The sequence below is a fragment of the Anser anser genome (genome assembly GCF_964211835.1).
Source record: "Anser anser genome assembly, contig: HAP1_SCAFFOLD_133, whole genome shotgun sequence".
NCBI lineage: Eukaryota > Metazoa > Chordata > Aves > Anseriformes > Anatidae > Anser > Anser anser.
The window spans coordinates 160,682-180,994 of record NW_028153510.1 but is presented as its reverse complement, the minus strand read 5'-3'; the positions used below and the strand labels follow the sequence as shown (position 1 = coordinate 180,994).

Below are 20,313 nucleotides of genomic sequence, written 5' to 3'. Positions count from 1 at the left end.
AAGCTGCCTGGATGCATCGATCTCTTCTATGGATTGGGCAGCAGACTGGGAGGATCCTTGTGGGTGAGGGTCAAAATGTGAGTCAGTCAGGGCGACAGCATGGCAGGAGGTAAATGGCTGCAGTCAGGCTGAAGAAGGGGACAAAGTCTTATGGAAGCCATTGAAGTAAGTTGAGTTCACTGACTCCACGTCTCCCTGGGGGCCTTTAATCACTCGGACGGTCACAGGAAAGGGACACTGCTGGGTGTAAACATTCCTGATGGTTTCTGTGGCTTCTTGGAGACAGCTTCTGTGCACAGCTGCCAGATGGGCCAACCTAGGTGATATTCACCGGGATCTGGGACTTGCAAACAGGAAAACTTGTGTCTTGACACTCCTCTTGCCAAATGCATGTTGTAGTCCAGCTGCTTTTCAGCACATGGAAAGAGATGAGGTTTCGGGGCCCAGCCCTACATCCAGCACTGCACATTCTCACTCTTGTCTTTCCCTGCAGCCCACTTGACATGGTGCAGCTGACACGGGACCAGGTACATCTGTGTGCAGTACAGTCAGGGGCAGTAGTCCTGCCTTCAGCATGCATCAGGTCTCCTGAAATGAGAGACTTGGTCAAGTTCTGAGAGAGAACCCAGAGTAGATCCTAAATCAGGATGGGTTCCTACTTCATTGTGGACACAAAGACACAAGTGGTCTCCTACAGGCAGATCTGGCAGCCCGGCTGCAAGGGGCAGGCCGCCTCTCCACCTCAACCTCTTCATGGGCGCCTTCTCCTAGAGGCTCATGGCCATGGCCAATGGGTAGCAGCCTTGAGGAGTGCACCACGTCTGTCACAGACCATTTTCCCCACTCTCCTCTCCATCTGTAGTGCTGCCATACTCCTCTCCCTCACAATGATGTGCTGAGGGTATGTTTGCCATTCCCTCGTGTACCACCTCTGCCTCCTGCATGGCAGACCAGGGGATGGTGCTGAGGCCATCTCAAAGTACAGAGCCCCATGGGCTTTCCCAGAAGGAGGATCCTGGCGAGTGCTGCAATTCCCTCCATATAACACATCCTACTTCTCCAAGTGAGCGAACTGCAGTGAAGAGGAGTTAAGGCACACTGAGGGGATGCTCCATCCCAGGTGCCTTCACTCCCATCTTTTGAGAAAAAAGCCCAGGCCCAGGACAAGCCTCAAACCCAAGCCTCCTGGGAGGGCTCCCAAGAGCAGAGGCGTGTTGGTGCAGGAACACAGCAGTGACTTCTCCAGCGCTCCACTTCCTATACCCAATGGCCTTTGTCACCATTTGCAGATGTTCCTGGTGGATTTGTCAGGAAATGCTGGAAAAGAGCTGGGCAGAAGAGAGGTAACGGTTTCTCAGGACAAGAAGGGAAATCTCTTGTCTCTCTCTTGAGCTGTGCTGTCTCCATGCTTGAGATATCATAAGCCTTCAGATGACACATGCTGATGTCACAGGGGGATGCACTGCATCACCAGGATATCGTCACTGGAGCAGCGGCAGTGCCAGCACTTCCCTGCAAGGCCTGGTCCCTGCTGGGCACTGCTTGGGTGCTCCCCACCGCTGTCCTGTGGCCAGGAGTGGGGGCAGCAGGCAGCAAGGTTGCACTGGGCGACCCTCGCTGACGGGCGGAGGAGCAGGGGCACCTTGCAGAGGAGCTGTGGTTGAGGAGCCAGGGCGGGCATCCCTTGTCCTGAGCTGAGGGCCAGCAGCAAGCGAGATGGACGGCTGCTGGAGGGTGACCATCACCTCCGACCTGACTTCCATGTTCCCAGTGCTCCTGCAGCTCTCCCCCAAAGGTGAGGGTGTCAGGAGCCCCTTCCCAAGGGGTGGCCGAGGGGCTGTCAGCTGTCCCAAGCTGCAAGTCCTAGGATGGGAGGGGATGGGGGGGGGGGGGGGGGGCTGAACCGGGCAGGTGAAAGCTATGAGAGCCCTGCCTGTGGGTCCCGCTGGGCTCAGGGGACAATGTGGCAGCCAAGACTCCTGGGTCCTGATGCTAGGGCTGTCCTGAGCCTCAGGGCTCCTCTGGCCATGGCTCAGCCTCCTCCTTGTGATGGGGGACAGTCCAGGGCCAGGTTTCCCTGGGAGCTGGTGCCTCTTTGGGATCTGGTCTGGTCTTGGAGGAAAGACGTCCTGTGTCCCAAAGACTGGTGTGGCCTGCAGCTCCCACAGCTGTCTCAGGAATGTGCCAGAAATGCCTGTGTTGGAAATCAAGCCTTCCTCTTCTACTGCTCTCCTTCAGGGGAACCTCTCTTCATTCCCTGCTGTGCAGCCAGGCTGGCACAGCATATCGTGGATGCTGAGATGCCATCCCTGGATGGGCACAACCCTGGTGCTGATCCCTTCCCATATCCCTACTGTGGTGGTTTTATCTGGCTACACAGGTGAACTCCACGGCAACTGCTCTTTCACTTCTCCACCTAAAGGAAAAAGGAGAAAGTATGATGAAAAGAGCTCAAGGGTTGAGGTAGAACATGAGGTCAGCCACCAAATACCATCATGGGCACCAATTATCATCACGGGCAAGACAGATTTAGCATAGGCAGATTAATATAATTTATTGCGTATTACCGGTGGACTACAACCGTGATGAATTACAAGCAAACTAAAAACACCATTCCCTCCATCGACCGTCTTCTACCCCTTTCCCCTGAGTGCGGCAGGGGAATGGGGATTGCCATCAGTCCATGACACTTGTCTCCACCACTCCTTGATGGTCAATCTCTGCCCCTGTGTCCCTCCCATGGGATGCCCTCCTTCCCGATTGGATCCTGCGTGGGGCGCAAAGGATTGAGATAATGACAGATATGACCACATTGTGTTACAATAAAACTGTTACAAGCATTATATCCAAGTCATAGTTGCTGACCACAATGCGGAGATATATATATATATTTAACCTCGGTGTAGTAGTTGTGTTTGGCCTCAGAATTGTGTTGGATAGCACATTACATACTGTGTGTGTTCCCTGTTGTGCTGTTTATCCTTTCTGGGGGCTGGTTTATGGTTATCAGTTTACTCTATAGGCTAACGCTGCCTTATGTTATGCTAAAATTGCTGGTCATGAGACTAATCTGGTAGTTGTACTCAGCATTGCTGTCACCTCCATACTTGAGGAACCTTCTCTCGGAAACTGTTCATAATTAACAGTCGTTACCTTTTCTCCTCGGGGAGCCAATCTATGGGAGGGATGAGGGGGGACACTTCTTCTCCCCACTTCTTCCCTTTCCCTTTCTCCTTCACCTCCCCCTTTCTCCTCGAGGCTAGTAACAATAGCTCTTCAAAACTCTGAATATCCTTGGGATGTTCAAACCAAGTTCTTCTTATTCTTATTTCTCCTGAATGTGTTTCAGGTTTTCTTTAAGGTTAGGGTAATCTATTTCTAGAATGCCACACAGGGATGTGCCTTGAGGCAGGATAATTGTGAGTGGCAGGGAATGTGGGAGGATATGGGCGGGCACCTAGAACTGTAGACACCTGAAATGCTTTGTTACTTCACCTATGAACAAGTGCAGAATCCTAAAAAATAATCACAGAATGCTTGAAAAAGGAGTGCCATCACCCTGGCAATTCCAAAGAGACAGAAATCACTGCAATGTGCTGGGGCTTGGCCTTTGCTTACTGAGTTGCAATCTACACAACTCCAATCCCTGTGACTGGGCCACAGAACCAAACTGTGCCTGTATCAGTCATACGTATACGTGAGAAAAAAACAATATCAGCTTGTTTAGCAAGGAAAGAAACTCCTACTCATACAGGGAAGGAGGAAGAAGAAGATGAGGCAGGCTACTCCCAAGCAGGGCCGTCAGAGGAACAGGTGGATGAAGAGTGAGATAACATAAAATCATCAGTAAGCACCTGATCACTGTTCCTTGGGGAGCTGTGAGATGTGTGAAAAGATTTCAGCCATCATCTAGGCCAGCACATTGTCACCTGTCTGATCTGATACTGGGATAACAGGGCCATTAGCCTGGAATTAGAGGGCAGGGAAGCCAAGCAGCTGGGATCCCTCCCCAGGGAAGGGGGCATTGACAAAGCAGTTGGAAAGGGGGCACAAACCCTCACTCTCTTGAGGCAACTCCTGTCAGGTGTAAAGGAAAGGTATCCCTTCAAGGAAGATGTTGCATGTCACCCAGGCAAATGGACCACCAGGGAGAGAGGCAGCCCGTATCTGATGGAATTGGCCATGCTGGAGGTGATTTATGGTGATTTATGCACATTAAACAGTTTTCTGCCTTGCCCAGTACCTCACAGGATCCTTCAGTTGTGGGGTTGCTCAGGGTCGAAGTGCCAGTAGCTACCCAAATGGTGCACCACTGGCAATATGGCACTATCCGAGACTCCCTGATTACCATATATATGCTGATTCATCAACTGGAGAGCCAAGGACTGATCAGCAAAATTTGTTCACCCTTTAATAATCCCATAGGGTCAGTGCAAATGTCTAATGGAGAGCTGCAACTAACAGTGGAGTACTGTGTCTAGAATGAAGTCACACCAGATTCAGTAGGTCATCTATAGTCTTCTCTCCTTACAGTCTTAGCTCTAAGAGCAGTTAAATGATCCCTTACAGTATCTGAATGCTGCTGTCCGATCCCTTCCTGGGATCATAAGGAACCAGTACCTCCAGGCCAGAACACTCTCCCTGTACCCGTGGATGCAGGGCCTAAGGTCCCATGAACTGTTAAGGGTGTAGTTTGCAAAGTAACCACTGATTTTGTCCCCACCCACCTGTTGTACCCCTGCAGAGTCCTGCCTCAAGGCACAAAGGGCAGGGAGACCTTGCTGGTGAGAGCTGAGGCTCTGTGGAGATGTCTGAGACACAACAGCCATTACAGCCATGGGGCATGTAGAAAATGAAGAAAATGGTTTAGCTCTCCCTGTGACACATGACTCCTTTTGCTCTGCTGACAGCCTCTGCAGGCTGCCCTGCACATAAGGAGAAGGGACAGGTTCAGTTGTCCTACATGTGGCATCTGCTGCCGTTTCATTTACCCAAAGGACATATGCCTCCACCACACTCCCAGGGAATCAACCACAAATTTCACCAGATGTTTGCATCTGAACAGCTCCTGCCTGTCCTCCATCTCCACTAAGGAGCTATTGTGGCTCAGTAATTCGCATTAAGCTGCCTATGTTGTGGACACCTGAACTGAGGCCAGAGGAATCCCAGCTCCTGCGGGTCTGTGGCAGACATGGGAGGGAGCTGAGACCCTCTTCCAGCCCCAGGAATAACAAGCAGCATGAGATGCCTGACTGACTCTGCTGAATTCCTTCCTTAAGTGGGGATGAAGGAGATCAGTCCCTGACCATGACTTCATGTCCTAACTGATACTGGGACAAGAAGATGAGATTGTTACACTTAATTGGTTTTCTGTAAGGAGAAATGACCCTGGTGTGAAAAAGTGTGTATGCCCAGGGGAGGGAGGGAAGCCCAGGGATTCCTTCAGGCTGTTTCCCAGCAGGTTCCCCTGCAGCCCCAGGGCCATGGGCAGGGAGCCTGGTGGGGGGCAGAGCAAGGGAGGCCTTGGGCTGGGCCTGTGCTGCTGAGCTGGGCCGGGCTCCTGGGCCCAAGGGGAGCTCCTGGCAAGCGGGCAGCGCTGCAGAGAGCCAGCTCTGCCCAGGAGCAGCTCCTCTGCCCAGCGCAGCAGGGCTGGGGGCACTGCCTGCAGAGACAGAGTGGGTAAAGGCAGGCAGAAGTGGCAGGATGCACAGAGCTCGCTGGGGGAGAACACTTGCCAGCCCTGACCCCGGTAAGTCTCTGGCTGGAGGGCAATGCAGCCGCAGCTCCTGGAGGAAGGAGAAGCCGCGGGTGCAGGCAGGGGTGCCCAGGGCTGTGGTGCAGAGCAGGGTCCCTGCTGTGCCCCAGGGGCTGTGTGCCGGGGCAGGGCCTCTGCCGCCTGCCAGGCTCAGCACTCAGCCTGCCCGGGGAGCTGCCCAGGGCGCTGCGGGGAGAAGCTGCGGGTGGAAGGAGCCCCCCCGGCAGGGCAGGGTCCTGCTGCTGGTGGGAGGCTGCAGCCTGGGGCAGCCTGCTCACAGATCCACAGCACCACCAGGGTGTATCCAAGGGACTTTGCAAGAGCTGGGTCAAGGCAAGGGATTTCAGATTCAGTCTCAGCTTTTCTGAGCCTCCTGAGCTTTCAGTTTTGTCTTCTTTGGCTCTGTGGGAATAAAAAGAGATACTATAATTTCCAAGATGAGGCTGACACTCCTAAGCCATACCACTGAGGGTTACAAGGACCCCCAACAAGTCCCTTGCCTGCCCCTCAGCCCATAGAAAGCTCCACCACCACACGTGCAGTGCCAGCAGGGTCTGTGTGACCTGGTCTCTAGGACGTGACCCCAGCGAGCTGCCCCTGGGCAGAGCCCTGCTGCCAGGAGGTGTCTACAGGGCAGAGCTGAGCACCCAGCGGGTGGGATGGGGGCTGTGACCTGCAGGCAGGAGGCGTGGGGACAGAGACCCAGCTGCAGGCAGGGACAGCTGCAGGCAGCAGAGCCATGGGCAGGGAGTGAGCTGAAGCTGCTCCCAGAAACTCTGTGGCAGGGGGAATTTGAGCACCTCTCTACCATCCCTGCCATGCAGGCACCTTCCCCTGACCAACCACATGGTGTCTGCTCCCATTCAGCAAAGCCTCTGCCCCCACATCCATGGGACCTCAGGCTGTGTTTTCCCCTTGGCAGGAGGACCCTCAGAAGAGAACCCCCCCCAGCTGCCCATGTCTCCCTCCATTTCCTTCCTCCCTCAGGAGGAACACTGGGGCATTTCTCTGTGTTTCCTCTCCCATCCATCCTGCCCTTACTGTTCCCCTCAGTCTCTCTCAGCAGTGGAGTTAATGCCAGAGTTCTAACTGCAGAACTGTGAGTCCTACTCTTGAATTGTGTTACTGGCAGTAAAGTGCCCAAGCTCTTCTAGCCAATGTGGCTCTGGGCACTGCAGTGTGCAGGGCAGGGAACAGAGCTGGCTCTGTTCAGGTCACTCTGATTTAAGGACATCCAGTGGTGTCCCTGTACAGCCCCTCTGTATTACAGGTGCACTGAATCTGAACAAAACTACAGGTTTCAGAACGTGTCACCGGCTTTCCCAGGTACCCACTGCTGCATAGCAGGTCTGAGTCTTAAGGAGCTCATGGGCAGAGGCTGCTGATCCAAACAGCGCTCAGCCAGCAGAAAGAAGAGCTCCAGCAAGAGACGTGAGTGAAGCTGCTGCTGAGAAAGACCTGTGGAGGTGTGGGAGAAAGGAGGGGTGTTGCTGAAAGAATAGAGATTTGCTCAGAGAAGTCTGCCCAAAGTTCTCCATGTCCTTTTGTCTTTGGACAGGCCCTGAGACCAAGAGTCAGCACATGTCCAATTGCATCGTGCATCACTTGTTTTGTAAACATGATTATTAGTAGTACTTTTATCATTATAATTATTATTTTCCTTTCTTTTCTGTCCTAATAAACTGTCTTTATCTCAACTCACAGGCTTTCATTTCTTTCTAATTCTCTCCCCTATCCCAGAGAGGAAGGGGGGAGGGTGAGCAAACGGCTCTGTGGAGCTTAGCTGCCAGCAGGGTTAAACCACAACACCCTCTTTTAATCAATGTGCGTCTGATGTGACAAGGAATGCAGACGGTGTGTCACTAAGTTTCAGAGGTTTCTGCAAGAAACTGAGTAGGTTTAACTCAAAGAAGTCTGTCCTAAATTGTCACTGCATTTTCCTTCTTCAACAGGTCCACATTCCCAGGGGCATGAAATGTCCAACAGCAGCTCCATCACTGAGTTCCTCCTCCTGGCATTAACAGACACGCTGGAGCTGCAGCTTCTGCACTTCGCGCTCTTCCTGGCCATCTACCTGGCTGCCCTCCTGGGCAACGGCCTCATCCTCACCGCCGTAGCCTGCGACCACCGCCTCCACAGTCCCATGTACTTCTTCCTCCTCAACCTCGCCGTCCTCGACCTGGGCTGCATCTCCACCACTCTCCCCAAAGCCATGGCCAATTCCCTCTGGGACACCAGGGCCATCTCGTACATAGGATGTGCCACACAGGTGTTTTTCTTCCTCTTTTTGTTTTCAGCAGAATATTGTCTTCTCACCATCATGTCCTATGACCGCTATGTTGCCATCTGCAAGCCCCTGCACTATGGGAGCCTCCTGGGCAGCAGAGCTTGTGCCCAGATGGCAGCAGCTGCCTGGGGCAGTGGGGTTCTCTATGCTCTGCTGCTCACTGCCAATACATTTTCACTGCCACTCTGTGGACAAAATACCCTGGACCAGTTCTTCTGCGAAATCCCCTCCATCCTCAAGCTCTCCTGCTCAGACTCCTACCTCAGGGAAGTTTGGCTTCTTCTGGTTGGTGTCTGTTTAGCATCTGGCTGTTTTGTTTTCATCATACTGTCCTACGTGCAGATCTTCAGGGCTGTGCTGAGGATGCCCTCTGAGCAGGGCCGGCACAAAGCCTTCTCCACCTGCCTCCCTCACCTCTTTGTAGTCTCCCTGTTTATCAGCACTGGCTTTTTTGCTTACCTGAAGCCCCCCTCCATCTCCTCCCCATCCCTGAACCTGGTGGTGGCAGTTCTGTACTCGGTGATACCTCCAACATTGAACCCCCTCATCTACAGCATGAGAAGCAGGGAGCTCAAGTGGGCTGTGAGGAAAGTGATTTCATGGATGTTTCTGAATAGTGAGAAATTTCCCCTCTTTTTCCAGAAATGACTTAACTTGGTACTTCCCCTCAGGCCTGGTCCTTCTTTCATTATCATTTTTGTTCTTCTTATCTTTGATATCATTTGCATTTATTATGCTCTTAGAGTAATATTTCTTTTTCATCCTACTTCTGCTGAGGAGCGACACTGCTCTATTTGCTCTTGAGGCTCTGTAAATATGTGTCTAACAGAAGGTCAGAGCTGACTCTTCCATAGCATCTGCAAAATAAAACGGGATCTCCACAGTGCACTGTCTGAAGCCTTGGCTCTTTTTTCAAGGTTGTTGCCAAGCTTTCCAGAAGCTTGTGCCGCTTTCCATCACCTATCAGACGCTTTCCATCATCTGTCAGTGGTCATGGTCATCCAGAGAGGTCCCAGATGCCTGGCGATTTGCTAATGTGAAGCCCATCTACAAGAAGGTTTGTAAGGAGGACCCGGAGAATTACAGGCCTGTCAGCCTCACCTCGGCGCCAGGAAAGGTGATGGAACAGATCATCTTGAATGCAGTCACACAATGTATGTGGGACAACCTGGGGATGAGGCCCAGTCAGCATGCGTTCATGAAAGGCGGGCCCTGCCTGACCAACCTCATCTCCTTCTATGTCTGGGTGACTTGCGTGGTGGATGAGGGAAATCATGTTGATGCAGTCCACCTAGACTTCAGCAAGGCCTTTAACACAGTCTCCCATAGTGTTCTCCTGGAGAAGTTGGCAGCCCATGGCTTGGACAGGTACACTCTTTGCTGGGTTAAAACTGGCCGGACTGCCGGGCCCAGAGAGTAGTGGTGAACGGAGTGAAATCCAGCTGGTGACTGGTCACTAGTGGTGTTCCACAGGGGTTGGTGTTGGGGCCCATGCTCTTTAACAGCTTAATTGATGATTTGGATGAGGGAATTGAGTGCACCCTCAGTAAGTCTGCAGATGACAACAAGTTGGGGGGAAGTGTCGATTTGCTGGAGGGTAGGAAGGCCCTGTAGAGGGACCTGGACATGTTGGATCGATGGGCAGAGGCCAATGGGATGAGGTTCACCATGGCTAAGTGCTGAATCCTGCCCTGTGGCCACAACAACCCCATGCAGTGCTACAGGCTTGGGGCAGACTGGCTGGAAAGCTGTGCAGAGGAAAAGGTTGGATGTAGTACTTAGGGACCTGGTTTAGTGGGGGAGATTGGTGGTAGGGGGATGGTTGGACCAGATGATCTTGGAGGTCTTTTCCAACCTTAATAATTCTATGATTCTGTGCTTCTTACGATACAGAGCCACAAGTCCACGGTTTCCTGGTGCTTCACCAAGCCTAGGAAGTGGCTGAGGAAGAACTGGTGCCCTATATTCTCCAGCCCTTAATGCAGCCATCTTTCTTGCTGGGTGCTATCGAAAGCAATGCCTGTGCCCTGTGTCAGGGCTTTGACTGATGGAAACAGGGCCCAGCAGCCATAGCAGTTTGCTGCTGTTCCTCTGGCTGTGTCTAGCACATGGCCATGAGACAGACTCCCCCCGTCTGTGTGCTGAACCTGAGCCCAAAAGTCCTCAGCAAGTCCTCAGCTTGGGTCCTCCCCAAGGACTGGAGTGCAGTTGTGACTACAGGAAGGACGATCCCTCTCCTTGGGCCTGTCCATGGCTGGATGCCTTTGCATGCTCCACAGGAAAAGGGAGCATATTGATAACATGCTAACACCCCTTTCACCATCTCTGTGTCTGTGGGAGCGTCAGAAAATGTCCCTCAGTCCTAAGATCCAGCAACGCCCAGCTTCTTCTTTCGTCAGGAACCTGGAGAAATTCTCTCAAAATTTCCAACACTCTTGTGCACACAGAAAAAACACACACGTGCATGCACAAACATACACTCTCATACACGCAAAGATGTGCACACAGGGCATGTACACAGCCGACCACACACAGAGCAACTCCAACGGGGAACAGCACCTTTACAGCCACCACACCACCAGCAGCACACACAGAGCCATGAGCAACACACCTGGCCCCACCCCATTCCCCACCTCAGCCTGATCTGCTCTGAAGGTCACCAGTGCTCCACGCATCCCCAGCAGCAATTACCCATGGGTGCAGATGCACACATGGCTATGTGGTTCCATGATTGTATGATTCACCCCCAACACACCCAGGAGTGGGCACACTCATACAGCAAATAGCCAGCAACAGAGGTGAATAAGAAGGCAGGACAGTGATCAGGCACAGGGCCTGAGCAGACCAGCCCTGACCAGCCCCATATCCACATGCAGCTGGCCCCTTGCATCCCTCTCCCCTCCTCTTCAACAGCATTCTTCCTCCTTGAGACACTTTAATCCCTTCCTTTCTTACATGCAGTGCCCTGCTCAATTACCAGTGCTCACCAATCACATTTTCCCCCATTGATCCCTAGTTTGCTATACCTGTACCCGCATTTGGCAATTCAGATACCATTGCCTACATCATCTGGGCCTCTAACAGGCAGGAGAGGTCGACATGTCACAGATTTGCTCTGCGGCAGGAGTGAGGGGTGGCATGAACAGTCCTGAGCAGGGAGTGTTTTATGGTAACTGTGCTCAAGGCAGGACAGAAAATCGTCATTTTATGGCTGTAGGCCTGAGTATTGCCTCCATTTTTTTTAACCATTACAAACATTTCACTTCAATCAGCACACTTCAATCAACTGAAATGACTGAACACTTCTAATACAATGTTTGAATTGCCCCATGACATTTTTTTTTCTTGTATGTCTATTACAGCAAAAGAAAAAGATACCAATCTTCCCCTGTACTTGCATTGCCAGAACTCTGTCTCTTATGCACCGCACTTCATCTCCCCAGTCTATCTGGTATTTCCACCTGGCTTTATGAAACAGACCATGTTGGAAGTCACTTCTCCAGCAGACTCTCTGGACATGTGCAGTTTCCATTCTTCTCCAGATTCCCCTCCCCTCACCCTTTGATCATTCAGATAGCTGTCACCTACACAGTTGGTTCTCAGAACTTGAGGGATCTCAAGCTTGCCCATATTTCAGTTTTCTATCTCATCATCCCTACAGCCAACTCTGTAATTGCATTTCTATTCATCATTTCCTACCCATGTCAAACATTTCTTGTATAGTCATCCCTTGTGGAAGTTGCACCTCATTGGAGGCAACTTGGATTTGGCTCACAGTTGGGGACTGTGGGGTTTGCTTCTTTGTTGTAACATGTTAATAACAACGACATCAAAAACTGTGCCTGTGAGCAGCCAGTTGTCTGAGGAAAAGAGGTGGGACTTGGTGCAAAGAAGCTATAACAACTGTGGGCTTAACAGCTATAAGAGCTGTGGACTATAACAGCTATAACAGCTACAACAGCTGTGAACTTAAGTGGAGAAGTTTGGTGTAAGGCAAAGTGATGCAAGTCCCAGGTGCCTGATGAGAGAAGTGGTGGGGATGGAGAGGTGAGCAGCAAGATTGTCCATACAGTCTAGGACTTCAAGGGACTGCTTTTCCACTTACACAGACCTCCTTAGGAGGCACATTGGATCCATGACAACTAGAGAGTAATGCTATCAGTTCTTCTGAAAACTCTAAACTAATGGAAACTAATCTTAAATAAGGAAAATGCTTTTAGTGAAGTAGTCATTGAAAACTTCCTCTTTAAACTGCATTCTTGAAACCTCACTAATTAATTGTACAAGTCTGGGAGACTGGATGAAAATGACTGAATTGTAATGAGCCCCATGGTGCATTTGGAGCTGAGTCCATAAACTTCAGGTAGTGATAAGAGAATGATGTAACTGCAGGAGAAGTTCAAGTCAGAAGGAAACCTTGAAGTGTCTAGGAGTATTAATGGGCCCCAGTGAGGATCATTACTGACAAAGCCTCCCCATGGACTTGTTAGAGCAGACAATGGGAGGGCATGATTGCAGGTAGGCAAAGGCACTGGGCAGGAGACTCTGATGCTGAGTAAAGGCCTTGGTTTGTTTGGTGAAGCACAAAGGCCAAGCCTGGGCCCCCAGCCCCTGGGAAGGGAGGTTCTGTCGCTCACCCATGGCTCAGGGCTCTCCCTGGGGCAGTGGGATATGGGGTGTGTGATGCTGTGTGAAGGACAATGTTATAACACCTCCTGGCCTCCCCACTGGGTTGCAAGGAGGCAACAAGGCCCCAGTGTCATGAGCACAGCAGGTCTCCTCATGAGCCTCAGTAGCAGAGACAACTGCCATCGGCAGGGGGACAAAGCCCTTGGATCTGCTGGGGCCTTCCAGCCTTGCCAGTGCTCTCGGTCTTCTCCACCACAGGCTGTCCTGCACTGTCTTATCCCTTTCCACTTTTCCCTGAAAGCTGTAGGCACCCACCTTGCTTCTCCACCTTGCTCTCATCCAGGCATTTCCTTACTTTCACTGATGTCTCCCCACCCTCCATGGCAGTTGCTTGAAACACAATAGCATGGGCTGACCACAGGCTCCTTCTGGGTGACCTCTGACACCACAGCACTACCCTTTCAGTGACATTTCCTCCTCCTCATGCCCAGTCTTAAACTTCCAAGCAGCACATTGCAGCAGCTTTTACTCTCTCCTGCTGTTTCCCACCACCAGAGAAAGCTCCATCATCCACAAACTACTTTTTCAGCAGATGTCCCAAGCCATCAGCCTTCTGGAGCCCTATGGCCTGACGAGACAGGAGAAACCTCACCATGGTCTTCCAGGCCATATACCTGCTGCTGGTCTTTCAGCCTCTCAGGTAGACGTGACCAAGTTGTGTGCCTGTTGCTGTCCCACCATGTGCTCAGGCAGAAGGGATGTTATAACACACCAAGGCCTCTTCCTGCATGGGGCCTATCAGGCTCTCAGACAGAGGGCATCTCACAATCAATGTGCCAAGCAGCTGCCTTCTGCTGCCTTATCAGGGATGCTGGCAGGTGTAAGCGGAAAAGCACAGGTCTCAGCCAGGAGGCAAGGGCTGACACATCAGCTGCTTCAGGAAGAAGCCACCTCCTAGGCCCTGTCCCCAGCCATGTTACTGCTGCTGGCCTGTCAGCTCCAGAGTCAGAGGTGACCAGATGCTTCCTACTGGACTGTAAGTTTCTGAGGCACAACAGACCACGTAAGAACACATTCACCCAGCACCCACTTGTGGGCCAGGACATGAGGACACAAAAAGTAAGCTTTTTAAATGAAATTTATCAATCAAATTTTCTAACACTTCTTTAAATATGGAAACATTCTTCACAGGATCTACTGTGTTCATAGTAAGACACGATGTATCTGTACCTCTGCCTCTCTCTCTTTTCTTCTTCCTCTCCCTATTATGTCTTCAGAGAGCTCTCCAATGGAAAGAGTCATTGAATCACAAAATAACTCATGTTGGAAGAGACCCCTGAATGGCATCCTCTTCAAATGTCCTGCTCAAGGCAGACTAAACTAGATGCGGTTGGTCAAGGGCTCCTCTGAGCTTGGCACCATCCAGAAAGGATTTGAAAGTGTGCTAAATCCTGTAATTCAGAGAGTTAATAACGACATTCAGCAGTGTTGGCTCAAGTACTGATCACTGAGGGATGCTGCTAGGAACTGCCTGACAGGAGAACTTTCCACCACAGATGACAACTGGGCCTGAGTGTCCAGCCAAATTCCCACCCACAGCCTCATCCATTTGTTAAGTCCACATAGCACCAATCAGGCTGTAAGGTAGTCTCCAGGAGACAATGTCAACAGCCTTGCTAAAGTGCAGGTAGACAGCGTCCCTTTCTTTTCCCTCACCTATGGGTTCAGCAATCCCATTTTTGTCCTTGAAGTGCCCGGAGGTAGCTGTGGAAAAACTTGCCCCATCACCTTCCCAGGGATGGAGGTGAGGCTGACCAGCCTTAATTCTTCCCACCCTCTTTTTTCCTCTTCTGGAAGACAGGTCTGATGTCATTCCAAGTCTCCAGAAAGCTCTCTGGTCCCCCTGGTACATTTGCGGACACAGTCCAGGAAGGCAGGGGCAGGTGATGCAGGAGACAGGCAAGAACACACAAGTCCTACCCTTGTACACCCAAAGGCAGGGCATTGCAGTGGTTGTGGTGTCCCTCTGGCTCCTGCTGCCTCTCCCAGATTCTGGGAGGCACCTCAGCCCTGCAGTGCATGACCCTGCTCTGCACTTGTCTGAGATACCGTACAGCATGAGGAATGGACACATGGAGAGGGCATTTGTGCTCACTCATGTTCGCCTCACATGCACATGCACACAATGTGCACACTGAAGCCTCATCTGTACAGGGCACACATATGGACTTCTGACTTATCCATTAAGTGTCCCATTAAGTGTGGGGGAGTTAACCACCTCTCTGAGCTGCATTGAGAGCCAAAAAAAGTCACCCAAGAAGTAACCAGGATAATACTCACCCCTTATTCTGTACCGTTTATACCATGACAGGTTCCAGACTTTCCAATATGTCTTCATTAATCAGCCCCCTGCAATTAGAACACAGATATCATTCCCTTAGTCTATGGGCCACCTCCCAGAAATGTCCATATTAATCAAATATTCAGTGAATCCATTTAGTTCATGAAATGGTTTCTATCTGTTGTTGTGGCCTCACAGGACAGGAGAAGGCAGTTTGGCCCACACTGGCCAAAGGGATATCCCATGCCACATGATTTAATGCTAATCAAGAATGCTGGGGGAATTGGCCAGGGGTGTCTGGGCATTGGTCAGCAGAGGTCAGCAATAGCATTCTGCATCACTTTTTTTTTTTTTTCCCTTTGTTACGAAACACTTGTTTGTTACACCAACAAGTACCTGCGCTTTTACCATTTTCAGTCCTCTGCCCTATTGCACTGGTGCAGGGGATTTGAGCCAATAGCTGTGTGTTGCTTATCTGCCTGCTGGGTTAAACCACAGCACAGGCCAGTCTGCAGAATCTGACCCTGCAATGAACTCCTCCCCTCACCCCTGCTCCAGCCTGGGCTCATCCACTGTCCACACTCCCTTAGAGCTGTACCTGTTCCAACACATCCTTATCCACGAGCCACAGTCCCTTCAAAGCTCTACCTACTGTGTCGTGGACTTACTAACTGCCATAGACGGTTGCAGGTGTGCCTTCAGAGGTGTGGACTTATCCATGTGCCACACTCTCTTCAGAGGTGTACCTGCTCTAGTGTGGCCTTTTCCATTCCAGAAGGATTATGTCGAGTTCAGGGCGGCAATGTAGAGACTCAATCCAATGACAATTCAAGCAACTGTGGGTCTGGGACATACTGGCTGATAGAGTTCCAATAGGGTGAGGCTTTGGAAGAAGCCTGATGTGTCGTGGGGAAACCACAGGTATTGGGAAATCCTCAGGAAAACACAGGTTTGTGTTTGAAGCCAAAGCTAGTAAGGATGAAGAGAAATTAGGAGAGCTTTGGCAATCATGCGGTCAGAGTGAGGTGGGAATGTGAGTGTGTGGTACAAGTCTGCAGGGATGCAAGCACAGATACAGGAAAATGTAGGACAGGATGTGGAGGGGCATGGCAGAGGGCCATTGGGGGGCAACCTATTCCAGTGCTCTGTCACCCTTACAGTAAAGAAATGTTTTCTCATATTCAGCTGGAACTTCCTGTGTGTCAGTTTGTTCCTCTTGCCTCTTGTCATGTTGCTGGGCTCCACTGAAAAGAGTCCAGCCCCAAACTCTTGACACCATTCCCTCAGATGATTGTACACATTGGTTAAGATTCCCTCTGAGTCTTCTCTTTTCCAGGCTAAAGAGTTCCCTCAGCCTTTCCTCGTATGTCAGGTGCTCCAATTCCTCTAATCATCTTCATAGACCTCCTCTGGACTTCCATGTCCCTCTTGTACTGGGGAGCCCAGAAATGGACACAGTATTCCAGGCGTGGCCTCACGAGGACTGAGTAATAATTGGTGCCCGTAACAATGCACGGAGGATGATCTCATGTTCTTATCTCAACCCTCGGGCTCTTTCGTCGTATTTCCTCCCCCTTTTCCTTGTATGTGGGGATATGAAAGAATGGTTGTGGTGGAGTTCAGATGCATAGCAGGATAAAACCACCCCAGTAGGGACATGGAAAGGGTTCAGCACCAGGACTGTGGCCATCCAGGGATGGCATCTGAGCATCCAGGACATGCTCTGCCAGCCTGGTGGCACAGGAGGGAATGAAAAGATGTTCCCCTGAAGGAGAGAAGTAGAAGGGGAAGGCTTGTTTCCCAACTCAGGCATTTCTGGCACATTCCTGAGAGGCCTGTGGGAGCTGCAGGCCACACCAGTCTCTGGGACACTGGACACCTTTCCTCCCAGAGACAGATCCCAAAGAGGCACCAGCTCCCAGGGAAACCTGGCCCTGGATTGTCCCCATCACGAGGAGGCTGAGCCATGCCCAGAGGAGCACTAGGGTTCAGGACAGCCCTAGCATCAAGACCCAGGAATCCTGACTGCCACATTGTCCCGAGTCCAGAAGGACACTCAGGCAGGGCTCTTGCATCAGCCACCAGCCATGTTCAGCTTCGCCCCAAAGCCCAGGACCTGCAGCTTTGGACAGCTGACAGCTCGTGTTCCAGCCCTTGGGAAGGGGATCCTGACACCCTCAGCTTTGGAGGAGAGCTGCAGGAGCACTGGGAACATGGAAGTCAGTTCAGAGGTGATGGTCACCCTCCAGCAGCCGTCCATCTCGCTTGCTGCTGGCCCTCAGCTCACAACAACGGATGGCTGCCCTGGCTCCTCAACCACAGCTCCTCTGCAAGGTGCCCCTGCTCCTCCACCCATCAGTGAGGGTCACCCAGTGCAACCTTGCTGCCTGCTGCCCCCACTCCTGGCCACAGAAGGACAGCGGTGGGGAGCACCCAAGCAGTGCCCAGCAGGGACCAGGCCTTGCAGGGAAGTGCCGGCACTGCCGCTGCTCCAGTGACGATATCCTGGTGATGCAGTGCATCCCCCTGTGACATCAGCACGTGTCATTTGAAGGCCTGGGAGGTCAGCAGCATGGAGATGGCACAGCTCAGAAGAGAGGCAAGAGATTTCCCTTTTCTGTCCTGAGAAACTGTCACCTCCCTTCTGCCCAGTTCTTTTCCACAGGATCCTGACAAATCCATCAGGAACATCTCCAAATGGTGACAAAGGCCATTGAATATAGGAAGTGTAGTGCTGGAGGAGTCACCACTGTGTTCCTGCACCAATATGCCTCTTGTTTGGAGCCCTTCCAGGAAGGTGGGGTTTTCACCTTCTCCTTGGCCTGGGCTTTTTTCAAAAGATGGGAGCGAAGGCACCTGGGATGCAGCAGCCCCTCACTGTGCCTGAACTCCTCTTCTGCATGAATCTGGGCTCTCTCTTACAACCTGACCAAGTCTCTCATTTCAGGAGACCTGTGGCATGCTGAAGGCAGGACTACCGTCCCTGACTGTACTGCACAGAGATACACGTGGTCCTGTGTCAGCTGGACTATGCTGCAAGCGAACCCTGCTGGATCATGTGGAGCTGATCATGGTGTCCCGGCCATTAGCTGCCATGTCTGCAACCAGAGCCCCAGAAGAGGAGAGGCGCATCTCTGCGGACATGCTCCCCTTTCCTCTTGCATGACAGAGGGGATGCCAGTGACTGCCCAGCAGTGCCCATCCCTGGGGGCTGTGCACAGCCGGGTGAGGCTCTCGGCGGGGGGGGGGGGGTTCTCTGCCTCTTTGTCTTCCTCAGAGTGAGCACCGTGATATTTCCCCACATTTCTCCAACCATTCATGCTGCTCCTGCTATTGTGTTTAGGCTCTCTAGGGATGGGGGTTTCAGGTGCAGTTCCAAAAATGACCCTGAACATCCTGCCACAGATGTGTCGGCACAGCAATGAGGTGTTCCATCGCCCATCTGACTTGTGGGGCCACAGGCAATGCAGTGCAAGGGGGTGGGTAACATGCCAACTGTCCCTGCACAAGACCTAGAGTGCCTTTCTCCTGGGATCACAATGAACCAGCACCTCCTGGTCACAACCAAGAATTCTTCAGTGTAGACCCTACTGTCCCACGGACTATAAGGATGCAGTTTGCAAAGTACCAGTGATTTTCTCCCCACCCAGCACCTCTTGTACCCAGGCAGAGTCCTGTGTCAGGGCATAAAAGGCAGGCAGACCTTGCTGGTGTTAGGTGAAGCCATGTGGACATGTCCATGACATAACAAACTAATTCTCAGAGAAGATGTGATTGTTACACTTAATTGGTTTTCTGCAAGGAGAAATGACCCTGCTGTCAAGAAGTGTGTGTGCCCAGGGGAGGGAGGGAATGCTAGGGATTCCTTCGGGCTGTTTCCCAGAAGGTTCCCCTGCAGCCCCAGGGCCATGGGCAGGGAGCCTGGTGGGGGGCAGAGCAAGGGAGGCCTTGGGCTGGGCCTGTGCTGCTGAGCTGGGCCGGGCTCCTGGGCCCAAGGGGAGCTCCTGGCAAGCGGGCAGCGCTGCAGAGAGCCAGCTCTGCCCAGGAGCAGCTCCTCTGCCCAGCGCAGCAGGGCTGGGGGCACTGCCTGCAGAGACAGAGTGGGTAAAGGCAGGCAGAAGTGGCAGGATGCACAGAGCTCGCTGGGGGAGAACACTTGCCAGCCCTGACCCCGGTAAGTCTCTGGCTGGAGGGCAATGCAGCCGCAGCTCCTGGAGGAAGGAGAAGCCGCGGGTGCAGGCAGGGGTGCCCAGGGCTGTGGTGCAGAGCAGGGTCCCTGCTGTGCCCCAGGGGCTGTGTGCCGGGGCAGGGCCTCTGCCGCCTGCCAGGCTCAGCACTCAGCCTGCCCGGGGAGCTGCCCAGGGCGCTGCGGGGAGAAGCTGCGGGTGGAAGAAGCCCCCCCGGCAGGGCAGGGTCCTGCTGCTGGCGGAAGGCTGCAGCCTGGGGCAGCCTGCTCACAGCTCCACAGCATAACTGGGATGTATCTAAGGCGAGAAGACAATCAGGGGTTAGATACTTTAGGCTCAGCTTTCCAGACTGTTTGCTTTCAGTTTTTTCTTTTTTGTCTCTGTGGGAATAGAAATAGAGGCTGCTATTTCCAAGAAGAGGCCGATACGCCTAAGCCTTTCCACTGAGGGTTACAAGGACCCCCCAACAAGTCCCTTGCCTGCCCCTCAGCCCAGAAAAGGCTCCACCACCACATGGGCAGTGCCAGTAGGGTCTGTGTGACCTGGTCTCTAGGACGTGCCCCCAGCGAGCTGCCCCTGGGCAGAGCCCTGCTGCCAGGAGGTGTCTGCAGGGCAGAGCTGAGCACCCAGTGGGTGGGATGGGGGCTGTGACCTGCAGGCAGGAGGCGTGGGGACAGAGACCCAGCTGCAGGCAGCAGAGCCTGCAAAGTATTCTGGCACCTCCCTGTCCACTGTCAAGCCCACAGGATTCAGGACGACTCATAACCTCATCAGGAGGACCTGCAGTAGAACAGTCTCTCCCAAGTTCCTGTTGGTCCCTGGCCTTGCCTCCCCTGGCAGAAGCCCTGTGCTATTTCACTCTATTCGTGCACCTGCAGCTGCTGTTCTTGTTTTATGGCTCTCTGCAGATCTGGCTTTCAGCTGCAGCTCAAGCACTGACCCTATGGGTCCCACCACACAGACGTGTCTGTAGGAGGAAAATGCCCAATCCCCCTTCTTACGTATGGGGCTCTGGGCAATGCAGTCTATGGGGAAGGAAAAAGCTGAACCTCCTTCCAGGGAATTCCTCTAGTCCAGAGGACCAGATTCCATTCATTGGGCTGCTAAATATGGG

At 52.4% G+C, this 20,313-nt stretch overlaps 1 protein-coding gene across 1 annotated transcript; it reads left to right on the top strand.

Moving 5' to 3' along the window:
* The first annotated feature begins 7,221 nt into the window (after window positions 1-7,221).
* Window positions 7,222-8,697, top strand: LOC310892039 (olfactory receptor 14A16-like). Its single transcript, XM_083854221.1, has one exon. The coding sequence runs from the start codon at window positions 7,731-7,733 to the stop codon at window positions 8,688-8,690; it is 960 nt and encodes a 319-aa protein (XP_083710347.1). The 5' UTR covers window positions 7,222-7,730; the 3' UTR covers window positions 8,691-8,697.
* The last annotated feature ends 11,616 nt before the right edge of the window (window positions 8,698-20,313 follow it).

Bases quoted from the DNA above. Each gene is read 5' to 3' on its own strand.
- LOC310892039 (XM_083854221.1), top strand. From the start codon at position 7,731: ATGTCCAACAGCAGCTCCATCACTGAGTTCCTCCTCCTGGCATTAACA.